The 16,628-nt window shown below is 47.7% G+C and overlaps 1 protein-coding gene across 3 annotated transcripts in view; it reads left to right on the forward strand.

Moving 5' to 3' along the window:
- Positions 1-2,505: 2,505 nt before the first annotated feature.
- The window catches only part of KDM5B (lysine demethylase 5B), a gene marked incomplete at both ends in the record, with an annotated part of 71,265 nt that continues 57,142 nt past the window's right edge, over positions 2,506-16,628 (forward strand). For 2 of the 3 annotated variants that reach the window (XM_084245996.1, XM_084245998.1), the window contains one exon: positions 2,506-2,709. In XM_084245996.1, coding sequence (XP_084102122.1) covers positions 2,506-2,709 — 204 coding nt within the window. The remainder of the gene's footprint in view (positions 2,710-16,628) is intronic. The other variant, XM_084245997.1, reaches the window with a different exon arrangement.

Consider the following 16,628-nt stretch of genomic DNA (forward strand, 5'->3'; position numbering starts at 1 on the left):
CGCGGGGAGCCAGACGGCGGCCGCCGGGTGTGGGGCGACGGCCCCTCGTCGCTTAGGGTCACTGCCGGAAATGGAGGACGCGGCGCCGGGAGGGCTTGGAGCTGGGGGCGGAGGGGTCCACGAGGCCGGGCGCTGGCGGGGAGCCCCGTGGGCCGCTCTTCCCTCCCGTGCAGCGCGCTTAAGTAGCAGCCCCGAGTCGTACCTGCGCAGACTCTTCCTCAAAGTTACCCCTCCCTGGTTTGAAGGGTGTCAGTGTTGGTGGGGGGGTTGGGGTGTTGGGGGGCGGGCGGTAGAGGGAAGGGGAGATGGTGGGGGAGAGGGAGAAGCACAGGACAGGAAATCAACTCCAGCAGACCCTCGAAAGAGCAGACCCCCCCACCCCCACCCTGAGCAGCAGCGGATTTGGCAGCAAGTTCCTCTCTACCCACCACCTAAATTCTACCATGGTTTTGTTGTGACTTGCTGTATTTCCTATCTAGCTTAAGTCTCCATTGCAGAGAGCACAAAGTAAAGGTTTACCTGAAAAAAAGAAAAACTGAAGACTACCTTCTCCAGAGATCGTTCTGAACTTTTGGAGGGGCAAGGGCCTCTGGATTTCATTGAATATGAGACTTGTTCTTCCCCACAGCACTACTCACCTCTCTCAAAATGAATACTCCTAAAAAGACTGCCCCCTCTAGGTGAGTCCTAGAGGGTAGGGCCCCCGCTGAGGGGAGGCTAGAAAATCCTGTGACAGGATTTGGCTGCTTTTTATTGTTGAAGTCCTGCTTTTTGAATTTTCTCTCTCCCCTTTTCTGGGCTAACAAATCCTGACCCGTCAACCCAAATAAAATAAAATATGTGAGCACTGTCAGTACAACTTCTGCTCTGGCAAGATAGCTCTCTTGGTGCCTTTTTGTCTTTCTCCTTTTCCTAATAAAGCTGTCTGCAAATTGGGAAAAATAGCAGTACTGACTCACTAGGATGGTTGTGAATATTTATTTATTTTTAAAGATTGATTTATTTATGCATACAAGAACTGGGGTATAGGCCAGAGCTGCGGGGGGATGAGAAGATTCACCAGAGACAGAGTGGGGAGCAGAACAGGCAGATCGACTGAAATACACTGCTGAGGGGAGCAGCAGGGGAGCCAAGAAAGGTCTGCTATACCATGTGGGTAGTTCCCTGGGTGGGGATCAAACTCATGCTGCGGGGACTGCGGATAGCTTCATAGGTTGTCTCTTAACCCCTGGAGACACCAGGGAGGCCCTTGTGAATCTTTCAAGTTAATATATGTGAAAACATAAGAGGCCTGCCTTACACGAGTAAGCATCAGATAAAGAGCTATCATTCATATGCTAATAACACCCGGATTTACATCTCAAGCTCTGATCTTGCACTTTCAGACTTGCACCCTTCAGGAGGCAGGTACCCCAACAGAAGTACCAAAAGACTTTTGGTCATACCAAAGACAACCAAACTCAGGGTGCCAGGAAGTGAACACAGCTTCCTCCAGACTGACTCCTCATATAATCTAGATGACTGCCCAGCAATGTCAAAGGACCCCCATCTACTCTGGCCACAAGCTGGTCATCTGAGTCATTCCTGCTACTCTACTGTCTCTCCCCCATTTACCAACTCGTCCTAATGGAGTCTCCCCCATTGGCACTCCTTCCTCCTAACCTGGGGCACAGCGCCTTCATCTAGGCCCCTCATTTTCTCATCCGGAACAGTCACAAGGCTTTTGCTGCTCTCACATACCGCCTCGCCTGCCTGCTGCTCTTGGACCACGCTTCTCTGCAACACCTTGGCCCTCCGGCCAACAGTCCCACGACACATTAGCTGTGGGCACTTGGGCAAACTGCTTCCTCAACCCGTGGTCCGGGCTGATGGCAAAGGGAAATCCGGGGACGTGCCTCCTGGTCCCACGACCCATCACGCGAAGCAGTTCGCGCAGGGCCCTGCACAGGAGCGCCGAAAAGTGCCCTTGTGCGGCGGGTGCCTCCCGCCCTCGGAGCCGCGCGCCGCTGTCTCCTTCGGGCAGGGCCCGGCCCGGAAGACCCCGGCCCATCCCAGGGGCCGGCGCCGGCCCGGGCTCCCCCAGTGCGCCCTCGTCCCGGGCGCCCGCACGCCGCAGCCACGAGCGCGACGCGGCCGGCTGGGCGCCCGGGGGTGCCGGGGCCGCGGGCTCGCGGGGGAGGGTCTGGCAGCAGGGGCGGGCGAGGCCGCCTCGGGGGCCCGCTCGGACCCCGGCGTCCGGGCGGCGGGCGCGGCCCCGCCCGGTTCGGGGGCGGAGCGGGGCGCCGGGTGGGGGCGGGGCGGGACTCTTTTTCCTCGCCGTGGCGGCGGAGGCGCACGGCGTGGGCCGCGGCGAGCGTCGTCGCAGGAGGCTGAGAAAGCCCGAGGTGCCGCCGTTGCTGCTCCCGGCCCCGCCGCCGCCCGCCGCGTCCGCCCCGCTCCGGCCCCGGCCCCGGCCCCGGCCCCGGCCCCGGCGCCCCCCGTCGTCGCCCGCGCCGAGCCGCGGCGATGGAGCCGGCCACCGCGCCGCCCCCGGGCCCGCGCCCGGCGCTGCCCCTCGGGGGCCCGGGCCCGCTGGGCGAGTTCCTGCCGCCCCCCGAGTGTCCGGTGTTCGAGCCCAGCTGGGAGGAGTTCGCGGACCCCTTCGCCTTCATCCACAAGATCCGCCCGATCGCCGAGCAGACCGGGATCTGCAAGGTGCGGCCGCCGCCGGTGAGTCACGCCAGCCCGAGCCTGCTCGCGGCGGGGGAGGAGCGCGGACGCGCGGCGCCGGGGCCGGGGCCGGGGCCGGGGCGCGGGTGGCCCCGGCGGCCGCGTCAAGTTTGGGGCGGCCGGGGCGTCGGAGTGGGGCGGGGGCGGCGGAGGGGCCGCGGCGGGGCCGGGCGGGGGCGGCGGGGCCGGCGGGCGGGCGGCGAGCGCGCGGGCGGGTGTGCGGGCCGGGCCGGGCCGGGCCGGGCCGGGGTTCGGTTCCGGCTGGAGCGGTGGCAGCGGCGGGGGGTCGCGGGGTGCTGCCTCCCGGAGGCGGGCGGCGGCGCGGGCGTGCGGGGAGGCGCCGCTCGGGGCCGCGGCGGCCTGTGGGTCCTCGCCTGCGCCCCCGGGGTGCGGGGGTGTGTGATGGGGTGGGGGTGGGGGAGTTGCGAGTTGTCGTGCGAGGAGGAAAGTTTTCAATATGGCGGCGGGAGCCCCTGGTCCTTTGTGTGGTGGCGGCGTCGGCCCGGAGCGGCCCTCACCTGGGCGCCCCACCCTCCGACCCGGGCCCCCTCCCCGCCGCGGGGTCCCCGGGCGTCGGGCGTCCCCGGGCCGGGGTCGAGGAGGGGGCGTCCGGCGCGGCCGGGGGGCGGGGAGGAGCCGCGGTCGGCCCGGCGGAGGTGTTGTGGGGGCGTCGGCGTCTGGGGGCCCTCGTGGGCGGCGGGGTGCGGCGGGCGGGGCGCGCCGGGTGCCCGCGGGCGCTCGGCCGGCTGGCACGGCCGCCTGGTGGCCCGGCCGCCGCTCCCCGCGGGAGGTGTGGGCTGTGCCGGCGGGGCTGGGGCCCGAGAGTGGGGGACATGTCAGCGCAGAAGCGCTGCGCGGCCCTCACGCTCACTTCCCGGCCCCCCAAGTCCCGGGGCCGAAGCGCAGGGGCCGACCAGCCCTCCGGCCGAGTGCGGAGCGCCCGGGGCCGGGGCCGGTGTGAGGGTGGGGTGTGTCAGAGATCGACCCTAACGGCCCCAACGTTCGCGAGCAAAGCCGGCCCACTCTCCCCCGGCCCCTGCCAGGTCGCCCCAGCGAGTTGCGCTCCCACCCCCGGGGGCGTTTTTTTCCTCCCACCTTCCGGAGGCTCCGAGTCCGGCCGATTTGGCCTAAACGACGGTTGGACGGGTTGGACCGTTGGGAAGGTTTAACTGCCTGTCCTACAGTTGAGGAATCTTGCCCCCACTCTACTCCCTGCTCCCCACCCCACCCCACCCCAGTTGAGGGGGAGCCCCCCCATCCCTTTCTCTCGGAAGCTTGCTCTTTGTAGTGACGTCCGAGGCGCAGGGCTTCTGAGTGTCATCATTGTTTTGGAAAGCTGGTGTGAGAGCCAGCCCCAGGGAGCCCTCTCCCGGGCCCTTTCTCTCGCCCCTCTCCCCGCCCCCCACCCCCCGCAGGAAAACACGGACAACGTATTTTAATTTTTCCTGGCCAACTTTGAAAATGGAAATGAAATACATCTTTGAAAAACAACCTGGTCGACTAGTACGGGAAAATGTTTGAAAATAGATTCCTTTCTCTTCAGAAGTGGAGGTGGTTGATTCCTTTTGCTTAAGGGCAGTGCATTTCTTTCAAGAGTTAAGGAGGTTTGTAGAAGTTATAGCTATGACTGATGAGAGCTGAGGCTTTCATTCTTGAATAGGTCATGTTTCAAACATTTAGCAGTGTAGCGCTCATGTTTGAAAGGGTGAATATGAATATCGTAGATTTGTGTTAATGGGATTTTATTCAGAAATGAGCATCTTGAGTAATTTCTTTGTAACCAAAATGTGTGGAGTCAGGTTCCTGGGAGTGAGTTGGCCTCCATGTTGGTATTGTGGTTTGCTCTGGCCGGGGTAAACCTTTTATCTTACTTCTCTGCCTTTTATAGGACTCCTTACCCAAAATAATAGTTTTTGCTCTGGTTGGGTTTGGCTATTCATTTTCTCCTCATTGCTAGCAGATTAATGGGAAACTTTGCAAAACGTGTGATTTCATTGCATTTCCCCACTCTGAATGTCAGATGTGATGGCCACCATTTTGTATTGAGAGTATTGCACACTACAGTCTGAGGAAGGGTGTTAAAGAAGCACACATAGTCTGCAGACATAATATTTTGGAGGCCGCCTGTGTGGAGGGGGCTTGCTTACTTCTTTGTTTAACAAACTCCTGTGCCAAGTGGAAAGAGTTTGGGAGTATTTGTTGTTGATATTAACCACAAAAAGGAAAATCTTTCAGAAGTTAAAGCTCTTGAAGAAGGGTCTTGGAACAAAGGCTAGTCTAAACAGCCTTTGTTTTAGAAACTGTTTTGTTTTAGGAAGCTAACTGTGAACAAGTGGTTTCATATAGTCGAAAGCAAACAACAGAAAACCAAGAGGTGTGAAATATTTTCCATGGCCATAGCTGTATAATGTTTGTGTTTCTCGATTTTTGTCTATTGAGAGTTTGGAATAGCAGTTACTGTGTTAAATTGGGGTTTGGGTCTCTTGATATTTTGCTTGTAGGTGAGGGGGAAGTCACTTCTGTTTCCTTTTGTTCTTTGTATGTTAATGCTGTATATAGTTTCAATTTATAGCTGCTTTCTCAGTGCAGCTCCTAAACTGCTCTGCTTCGGAACTCTTCAGGTTCACAAAATTTTGTGAAAATATAATAAAGATAAATGTGATAAGGCAGCAAATCAAGAAGGCTAGTTAAATCCTGAGTCAAAAAAGTTTAAAGAGTGAACCATTGTTTCAAATTATATCAAGTACGTAGGATAACCAAACCTTAAAAAAAGGGATACAACTTATGTTAACTTTAAAATTCAAATCTTAATTTCCTTCTTCATCTAGAGTCTTTTAAAGTACCAATTATATTTTTTATGTCAGTGTGTTATTTGGAGATGATAATTTTAAGAGATAGTTACCTGCTCAGTAAATAAATTTTTGAGTCTCCAGAATCTGGTTGTAGCATATTTGATAACTTTTACTTTTTTTTTAATAATTATTTTTTGTTGCCCTTGAACAGCTGACATTTGACTATAGAGAGTCAGATTCCACAAATTTCTCTTTTGGCAGTGTCCAAAAGTCAGGGATTTAAATCAAACCCCAGATGGTATAGTAGATACATTTTTTCCAACTTTAACTCTTGTGGTTACTAGTTTGATCTTGTAAAACCTTTAAGTGTTTTTTTAAATAGAGTTACCATCTTTGAGTGAGCCTCTTGATTCCACCCTAATTAGGATCAGGGAGGAACTTAAATACAGCATTCTCTGTGTAGTAGAGGTGTTAATGATATGGAGGCATGGAGTCTGTTCTGTGTGTCATGCCCCTCATTTTGGGTTTGATTGACTTTGGCCTAATCCTGTTGTTTCCCACTTTCTTTGGTTTCGTGAATCCTTTCTGTACTTCAGTTTTTTTGGTCACCTATAAGTCTTTAACATTTGAAGAATAGACTTAGCAGTAGAAATATTTGCGCAAAGGGAAACCTTAGTTTGATTGAGATGTAATTCATACACATTTCAATTCACCCGTTTAATGTGCAATTCAGTGGTTTTAAATATTTTTAGAGCTGTACTGGCAGCATCACAATCTTAGATCATTTCATCATTCCTAAAAGAAACTCCCTTATCCACTCATAACTATATATTTAAGAAGAATTTAGGTTTATACTGCCCTGAAGAAAAACATTATTTCTTTTCACTTGGTAGGAGGCTGAAGTTCTACAGTTTTAGTTCGAAAGTGTCTGCCTTAAACAAAGCAAAACCAAACTTCATTTGTTGTTGTCTTTGAATGGGTGCTAAATTTGACTTTGCCAGTGGTAAACTGGTCATACTAGGAGCTGCAAATGTATCCATCTAGTTCTACTGATTAACAAAATTAATAAAAGTTTTGAGTGAAATGTGAGGGATAGTACGAGAGGCAGTTAAAGATTCCCATCCTCAACACCACATGAAAAATTTCCCTTCCTGTGATTATAGGATTTGTTTTTAAGTGGGCAGTCTTAATCTTTTTAAAGAGTCAAACGAATAGAGAATTGCTTAAGAAGTATTAATAAATGATCTGTATTAAAGCTGGGGTTTGAATTCTTTCTTTACTGAGAGAGATATTAATAAAGTAGAGAAAATTATTTGTCCTCAGTTTCCTTCTTTCTCTCTTTGATACTTTGTTTATTCAACAACAGCAAAGTCTAGTATGGGTGAGATGCCTTGATAACCGGAACACAGAAATCTGCCACTGAGTTTTCTTTTAGAAAAGCAAAAAATTATCATTGTATAATATCCGATGAAGAAAAAAATTGAGGGGGCCTCCCTGGTGGTACAGGGGTTAAACACACAATACTATCAAACAGTTGCCAGCCACTGCAACATGAGTTCCATCCCCAGCCAGAGATCTGACCCACATGGTCCAGCAGACCTCTCCTGTCTTGCCGACTATTCCCCTCAGCAGTGTATTTCAGTCGATCTGCCAGTTCTGCTCCCCACTCAGTCTCTGGTGAATCCTCTCACCCCACCCCCACCCCCCTTGCACTCTGGCCTACAACCCAGTTCTTGTATGCATAAAAATAAATCTGTTAAGAAAAGGAAAAAATCGAATCTGGTTTGTATGTAAAGGGATCTTTTTATAGATATTTGTACCTTCTCAGTACTGTCTTAATTAGACTACATTAAAGTTGACTACAGAAAAGATTAAGAGAAAGTTTCTGCCCCTCAAAATCAGCTATGCCGATTAGGTTCCTAGCTCTGGTTCCAGAAAGCAGACTTGACTTGTTTATCTCTTTTCAAAGGCCACCTATGGATTTTGAGAAATGTAACCCAGCAAAACTTTGCTCTCCCCTTGCATAGTCCCTTCAGCTTGGTTTGTGTTGTGCAGTTTTTCCTAAGAGAATTAATATTCTCTGGAGATTATGCTAATATGCCTATTACAAGTACACATGATCATTGCCACCTCAAGAAAAAGACAATTAGGTGGAATAATGTTAGGAACTGAAGGCTGGCTACACTTTCAGAAACTTGTTAAGTTTGGGTGAGTTGAAGCCGGAATCACCTCATCAAAGGTGTAGTGATGATTTCCTTTAGGTGTAAGTGCCTGAAGTGATACTTTGGGAAAGCCAGAGAGGTTACGGAACTACTTTGGTTAGTAGTTGGATTATTTAAATTTTGTGAAGCGAATGACTGCACTTTAAAATCTGAAATGTAAACTTACAGTACAGCTACATGATTGCCTTTAGCACTGGAGGGTTTGGTCTGTGAGAATGGCAAGTGGTGCACCCAACCTTCTTTCGCTGGAAAGTTGCAGAGGCTGCCCAGAACCCATGTTCCTGAGACTTGTCCCTTTCCCCAGATGGAAATCACAGCCAGACCCCAGTGACTAGAGGATGGAGCTGTGTACTTGACTATGAAGGAACGGGTCAGCCTGGCACCTGCTCAGAGGATCTTGTGCAGGATGTGATGCTGAAGAGTGAGGTAGCCGTGGTCTTGCTAGCATCACCCACTTCCAGAGCAACTCTGATCTCTTTTCTCTAGACCATGAGGAGCCTAGGAGCCGTTAGCAGTAGAGCAGGCCCTAAAGGTTACATCTCAAAAAATAAGAAGGTTGTCCTACTTAACTAAAATAATAATCGTGCAAAATTTAAAATGCCTCAAAATCATCGGTTTTTTAATTTTTTTAAATTTAAGATTTATTTTATTTATTTATGCGTACAAGAACCTCTGGGGTGTAGACCAGAGGTGCAAGGGGTGAGAGGATTCACCAGAGACAGAGGTGGGAGCAGAACAGGCAGATCTACTGAAATACACTGCTGAGGGGAGTAGTGGGTGAGACAGAAGAGGTTTGCTCCCCATGTGGGTAGCTCCCTGCCTGGGGATTGAACTCAGGCTGCCAGTGGCTGGAGATAGCTTGATAGCCCTGAGACTTTAACTCCTGTGCCACCAGGGAGGCCCCAAATCTTTAGTTCCTTTTTTTTTTTTTAAGATTTATTTATTTATACAAGATCCAGGGTACAGACCAGATGCATGGGAGGGTGAGAGGGTTCACCAGAGACAGAGCTGGGAACGGAACAGGCAGACTGAGTGAAATACACTGCTGAGGGGAGCAGCGGGCGCGGCAGGAGAGGTCTGCCGCGCCGTGTGGGACCCTCGCTGGCTGGCCGGGATCGAACCATCGAACCAGCGCTGCAGAGGCTGCGGACAGCTTCACAGCGCTGTGTTCAACCACCTGCGCCACTGGGGAGGCCCAAATCATCAGTTCTTGATGAAAACGTTCTTTACCTGTCAAATACCAGATCGAGTGGACTTTTATTTATTTATTTTTTAATAGAGGCATTTTATTTATTTATTTGTTTGTTTGTTCTGTTTATACATGCACTGGGTACAGTCAGAAGCGCGGGGGGGGGGGGGGTGAGAGAATTCACCAGAGCCAGAGCGGGGAGCAGAGCAGACAGAAGGACCGAAGTACACTGCTGAGGGGAGCAGCGGGCGGCAGGAGAGGTCTGCGCACCATGCGGGACCCTCCTCCGGTGGCCGGGGAGCAGCCGGGGATTGAACCGGCACTGCAGAGGCCGTGGGCAGCTTTGCAACCCAGCGCTCAACCGCTGCGCCACCGGGGAGGCCCTGGACTGTTATTTAAAGTAAGGAATTGACTTAAGAACCATCTTAAATGCAGGGAAGTATGCATTTTTTTCTGTAGATTTGTGGATTTCCATAGATTTGGTGTTTTTCAGTTCATTAAATTTATACATTTTTTAAAAAAGATTTATTTATTTATGCATACAAGAGCTGGGGCACAGGCCAGAGATGTGGGGGGTGAGAGGATTCACCAGAGACAGAGTGGGGAACAGAACAGGCAGATTGACTGAAATATACTGCTGAGGGGAGCAGTGGGTGAGCCGGGAGAGGTCTGCTGCGCCATGTGGGTTATTCCCTGGCCGGCCAGGTACCAAACTTGTGCTGCTGCAGATTGCCTCATGGTGCGTTGCTTAACCCCTTATGCCACCAGGGAGGCCCAATTTATTCATTTTGATATACAGAAAAAAACTTGAGTTGTGAGAGACTTATTTTAAAACATGACAATTGTATGCAGCCTAATAGGGGGTTCTTTTTTAAAGATTTATTTATTTATGCATACAAGAACTGGGGTACAGGCCAGAGGTGTGGGGGAGGGGAGCTGAGAGGATTCACAAGAGATAGAGTGGGAAAGAGAACAGACAGATTGACTGAAACACACTGCTGAGGGGAGCAGCGGGCGAGTCAGGAGAGATCTGCTGCGCCATGTGGGAAGCACCCTGGACCAGGGATCGAACTTGTGCTAAAGTGGCTGTGGATAGCTTCATAGGTTGCATCTTAACCCCTTGCACCACCAGGGAGGCCCCGAGATACTGTATTTTTAACAACTCCAGAAATGTTCACTTTTCTGCCATCTTTGGTGCATTTGCCTTTTACAGTACTCTGTTTATGACTTATGAGGAAAAACTGCCTGTCTGTAGGGCAGTGAGACATTTCTGTTCCTTGATTGTAAGATGTTTGGAACAAGGAAGTGAAATATTAGTTACTGAATTCATTCTTATAAGTCCATTAAAGAAAAAGTCAACCAAATCTTTAATTGTAGACCATTCCTTTTAAAGTATCCTTGGTCATGCTTTAGACATGGCCTAGATTCATCCTATCTTCATTTTTTTTAAACCTTTCTTTCTAAACACAAAAGCTAGTTACTTTGTTTTGCCAGAACCATTGTTTTAGAACATAAATAAAAATTTTTAATTATGAAAATAGTCAAACATATACAAAGGCATAGACATAGAGTCTCTTTATTTTGTGGTCCTGGACATAGAGTATGATGTTACTCTTTGCACATTGGCATTGAGCATGAACTAGTGCCTTTTAGTTGTAGAGGACAATTTCAATTTTGTCTTATTTGAGTATGAGTAAGATTTGGATAATGAGGAAAGAGAGATCCAGTCTTTAGTGAATGATGGTCACTTTCCTCAGTAGGATGAGCATTGTATTTCTCAGTGCTGGTCTTTTGCTTTGTTATACATCTGGTACATGTTGGCACCTGTGCAGAAAATTTGACCATCTCTGGTTAACTTTGGGTAGGCGGGGTTTGGTAGTGGGAGGGGGATGGAATGTGCAGTGGATAGAGGGCACTCTGCCAACACAGTTTACCTGTATTTCTCTCTGCCAAACTTTATCTTTTTTTTTTTTTTAATATTTATTTATTTATGCATACAAGAGCTCTGGGGGGCAGGCCAGAGATGGGGGCAGTGAGAGGACTCACCAGAGACAGAGCGGGGAACAGAAAAAGCAGACCAACTGAAACACACTGCTGAGGGGAGCAGCGGGTGAGACAGGAGCGGCCTACCTCACCATGTGGGTTTCTCTCTGGCCAGCCAGGGATCTAACTCCTGCTGCAGAGGCTGCAGACAGCTTCATAGTGTGGTGCTTAACCCCTTGCACCACCTGAGAAGGCCCTGCCAAACTTTACCTTAACTAAGGTGGGAGATAGGAGTAACCAAGAAATAGAATAAAGGTCTTTTTTGAAAAAGCACTTTAAGGAATTCTAATGAGTTGTTGGTTAAGTTCTCTTTTTGTTAAGATGATGGTTTGACTTTAAGCCTGGATGTTGTTGCGGTTTCTGATCTCAGCAGTATTGCTAGTATTTATGTGCTATCAAATGTTCAAAGTGGCTTCTTGAAGAATCAGGTTATTGAAAAACTTTTTTCCAAAAACTCCTTAAAATTTAGTCATTCATCCCCCCTCACTATAGTAGTAACTTTCTTTTTCAGATAGGAGACTAGTTTCAGGCAGATAATGAGATAATGAATGACTTCTAAGAATTTCTTGATTCCATTTCACAGTTACAGGGAGATGATGTAATGGCTTCTAAGTATTTGTTGATTCCATTTTACATGGTAATTTTTTTTTTAAAGATTTATTTATTTATGCATACAAGACTGGGGGTAGGCCAGAGGTGCGGGGGAGGTGAGAGGATTCACCAGATACATAGCTGGGGAGCAGAACAGATGATCTACTGAAATACACTGCTGTGGGGAGCAGTGGGCGAGACAGGAGAGGTCTGCTGCGCCATGTGGCTAGCTCCCTGGCCAGCCAGGGATCGAACTTGTGCTGCAGTGACTGGCTATAGCTTGATAGGGCTGTCTTTAACCCCTGCGCCACCAGGGAGGCCTGTAATTGTTATTTTAAACAGCTGTAAAATTTAAGGAATATTTTAAAGGGATAAAAGTAAGTTTTACAAAGGAAATGTGTGTTTATTACGTTTTATGAGTCAGTTCTCTATTATGCAAAAGAAGTCACTGTTTCTAGAATTCTAAGTAAAGTGGGTAGAATTTCATTCATGACCTTGAACAAAATCATTTTTCTTAAGGAGACCTGACATGAACCTAGAGCTGCTGTCCAGATTAATTAGTTGATGAATTAATTGTAAGGCGCTTAATCTAACCAAGACCTTATAAGATCATTGCTAAGAAGAGTCTGGACAGATTAGGAAGGCAGAGGTTAGTGCCAAATATACATCCTTCACCTCCCCTACAGTGAAGAGATTTTTTAAAAGTAGAACCTGAAAAGTCAAAAGCATCAAACTAGAACATAGAAAATGTAATTGTTCCATTGGTTTAGTTAAAACTTTATTGTACCTGGATCTTTATAAAAATTAATGAGATTGGGCCTCCCTGGTGGCACAGGTGTTAAAGACAGCCTATCAAACTATCGTCAGCCACTGCAGCATGAATTCGATCCCTCATCTCCAGAAGGCCAGGGAGTAACCCACATGGCACAGCAGATCTCTCCTGTCTCGCCCACTGCTCCCCTCAGCAGTGTATTTCAGTAGATCCTCATGTTCTGCTTCCCACTGTCTCTGGTGAATCCTCTCACCCCCCACGTACCTCTGGCTTACACCCAGTTCTTGTATGCATAAATAAATAAAACTTTAAATATATATATATATATATAAATTAATGAGATTAAGTTTTTCCCAGGCAGAACTTTTTTTTTTTTTTTAAGATTTATTTATGCATACAACAACTGGGGTATAGGCCAGAGGTGGGGATGGGGGATGGTGGTGAGAGGATTCACCAGAGACAGGGGTGGGGAACAGAACAGGCGGATTGACTGAAATACACTGCTGAGGAGAGCAGTGGGGCGAATCAGGAGAGGTCTGCTGTGCCATGTGGGTTAGCTCCCTGGCCAGGGATCAAATAGTGCTGAGACTTAACCCCTTGCAGCACCAGGGAGGTCCTCTTTATTAACAACTAGAAACTTACAAAAAATAAATTATAATCATATCAGTCCAGATTCCCCAATTTTTTGTTCTAATATATTTTCTGTTCTTAGACTTCATGATATTGCCTCTTAGGTGAACTCTAATACCCCATTTCTACTAGTACAATTTAAAAATGCTTTGTCTTGAGTCAATTTATTCATACTTTTTTCTAGATATATTAAAACACTTTCCAATGTTATATATAGCAAGTCTTAAATCTTTGGAAGTTGAGTACTTTAGTTGTGAGTATGCACCTACACTCAGATTTCTCTTTCTAACTATGCCCCTTGTATGGCCCAGTGTAGATTTTTGTACAGTGCTGCAATAATGGTTGCCATTTCACTGAGTTAATCAAACTAATGTTCGGAGATGTGAAGCGTGAGGTTAGTGTGTTTTGAGCTCTTGGTTGGAGCTTTTTTTAAACACGCATTCCTGAACTCCAGACAGCAGATCCTGAAAACATTACCATGTTACTCTAATCACCTAACTCCAGAAACAAAGAACAGATCCCTATCAAAACCACATAATTCCCAGTTTTTTAAGGCAAGATCCTCCCAATTTTCTGTGTGGTTGTACCAACTCATCATTTGGTGATTGTTTTTTTTTTTAAAGATTATTTATTTATACAAGCACTGGGTACAGTCAGAAGCGCGGGAGGGTGAGAGAATTCACCCGAGTCAGAGCGGAGAGCAGAGCAGGCAGATTGACAAAGTACACTGTTGAGGGGAGCAGCGGGCGGGAGGAGAGGTCTGCGCGCCATGTGGGACCCTCACCCTGTGGCCAGGGATCGAACCGGCGCTGCAGAGGCTGTGGGCAGCTTCACAACCCAGAGCTCAACCGCTGTGCCACTGGGGAGGCCCCATTTGGTGATATTTAAACCAGATAGTAGAGTCTCATCCTTGCCAGGCTCTAGGTTGGAGGAAGAGATAGGACTGAGCAGGATCTCTTAGCATCTGTGTGCCAGTGTCTCTTCATTTATGGGATAGGGTTTGAGGAGGTGGAGATGAGAAAGGTCCATAAGGGGAATTTTGGGACATATAATCTCCATTTTGTAAGTTTTCAGCTATTCCGAGCTCTACCTTCTCCTAGAGAAGCTCTTTTGTCAATATAACCCTGCATCTTTGGACAACTTGAGAAGCCTCTCAGATTTTCCAGTGGGACGCTGGCTTGAAGGGTGTTGGTTTGGGTTTTAAAAGTGGTACTTGATGGTGGTCCATTCTCCTGGGTTCCTCTGTAGCTACTTCTTTTTTCTTATCTTTTGAAATGAACAGGGTTTAGAATTTGATTTCAGATGCAAGAGAATTTGGTTTTGGAAGTTAGTTTTAGCTAGATAAAAAACAAAAACTGTGCCTCCCTGGTGGTGCAAGGGGTTAAGCACCGCACTATGAAGCAATTCGCAGCCTCTGCAGCACGAGTTCAATCCCCGGCCAGCCAGGGAGCAACCCACATGGCGCAGCAGACCTCTCCTGACTCACCCGCTGCTCCCCTCAGCAGTGTACTTCGGTCCATCTGCCTGTTCTGTTCCCCACTCTGTCTCTGGTGAATTCTCTCACCCCCCTGCACCTCCGTCCTGTACCCCAGCTCTTGTATGCATAAATAAATAAATCTTTAAAAAAAGAAACTGAAAAAATAGAGATTTCATGGAAAGAATACTGGAGTAGGAATCAAAACATTTGACTTCTGGTCATCCAGAGCTGGTAGCCTTCAGTGGGTCATGACTGTAGAGTTTCTGTTGCTAAAATGGGGTGATACTGGCCTTGCTTACATAGTGAGCCCTAAATAGAGGTAAATAAACTTGTTCAAAGTATGCCAATGATGGGGCCAGGATTTGAACCCAGGCAGCACAGTCCTGAGGGAGTGTTCTGCACCACTGTTTATAGTGCCTATAGCAGGGGCACCATTGTGATGACATGAGGTGGTTGCGGGAAAGTCATTGTCTTCACCTTTTTGCTTATACAGTTTGTATCCTGGTAGGCCACCTCATTATTCATTTTTTTCAGCAGAAAGCATTTTTGTTACTTGGCTTTTGCTGCCACAGTAGGATAATTTTATAGCTAAGGAAACTGCTCATGGTAAGTGACATGTTTAAGGTGACAGCTTTTAAAATGCAAGTTGGGGAGTTCCCAGTCATGACATTTTACTTCCAAGCTCAGAACTTGCTTCCTGCTATGCAGTGGGCTCCTGTAGGCACGGAAATCAGCAGGCTGTTCTCTCCACTCATGGTTCTTTTAGGAGGGAGACTGGTTTTCCCTCCCTTCCTCTGGCCACCAGAGACGGCCACCAGGAAATGAATTCAATGGTAAGCTTCACATTGACAGTATCAAAGCATCCTTTAGTTTTTTCTGTTATATTTGTCTTTACAATTTATAATATTTAAATCATACTCTTTATTTTGGTTTCTCCACATGCATGAGCTTATCTATTTCAGGTATTGTTGTTTGGCTCATTTGTGTTGAAATTTCTGGCTCTTGTACTTCAGAACCCACTCGACTCCTATTGGATAAGTTTTAAGACTGAGAGGTTGGGGCCTCCTTGGTGGCACAAGGGGTTAAATCTCAGCACTGTGAGGCTATTGGCAGCCCCAGCCACATGGCGCAGCAGACCTCTCCTGGTTAGGCCGCTGCTCACCTAACCTCAGCAGTGTATTTCAGTAGATCTGCCTGTTCTCACTCTGTCTCTGGTGAAGCCTCTCACCCTCCTCCCCCACCCTACACTTCTGCTCTATACCCCAGCTCTTATATGCGTAAATAAATAAAATAAATCTTTAAAAAAAAAAAAAAGACTGAGAGGTCCTCTTGAATTTCCCTTGTGTCCCATCAGTCATTCTGAGCTCCACCCCAGAAGAACTGAATTGGAACTTAATATATATAGGGCCCAAGTGTTTGACTATTTAGAAGCTCCTCTTGTCATTCTAAAGCTCAACTAGGTTTGTAAGCTCTTAATTTAAATAGTTCCCTTTTGAGGCATAGGCCACAGTTCATAGAAGGAATTCTCTTACCTATTGTCTTTGTATTAATAGGAATTCTTAACTCTGCTACAGGAAATTCTTTGTTGCTGTGTAGATGGGTATAATAATGATTTGGATCTTGAGGTTGGTTGTGAATTCAATCAGTTATTTAGTGACATGTAAGTACTAGTCATATGTTCAGGTTCTAGGGTTTTAGATATGAGTTAAATAGTTTCCACTTAAACTCATGGTCTGTTGGAGAAAGTTATGCAACTGCATTCTATAGTATGATGTGTGCAAGGAGTAGAAGTTGTATGTAGGGTGTTTGAAGATAATAGTGTTGGAAGGATATGGAGGTAGGTGGCTTATATGACAAGGGGGCTCCCTGGGATCTCTGGGAAAGCTTTGGATTAGGGAGGCACCAGGGGTATAGAATAATGAGGGTCATGACAGAACCAAGGAAACGCCAACATTTATTTGAAGAAGAAAGAGAACTCGCTGGAAGCTGCAGGAGATATGTTGGGAAGCCAAGGAAATAAAAGGAAGTTTGTTGAGAAGTTAATATTTCAGTCTTAATATGACTTCATGGTGATGATTTTCTTAAGCCTCCACCCCATGCACAGCTGCAAATCCTTCTATTTATATCCTGGAAAAGTAGATAACAGAATTTTTATAGTGTGTGTTCCATTGATACTAGTCAGCCTTTTCAATCAGCACCAGTT

The sequence above is a fragment of the Talpa europaea genome (genome assembly GCF_964194135.1).
Source record: "Talpa europaea genome assembly, chromosome: 10".
Taxonomy (NCBI): Eukaryota; Metazoa; Chordata; class Mammalia; order Eulipotyphla; family Talpidae; genus Talpa; species Talpa europaea.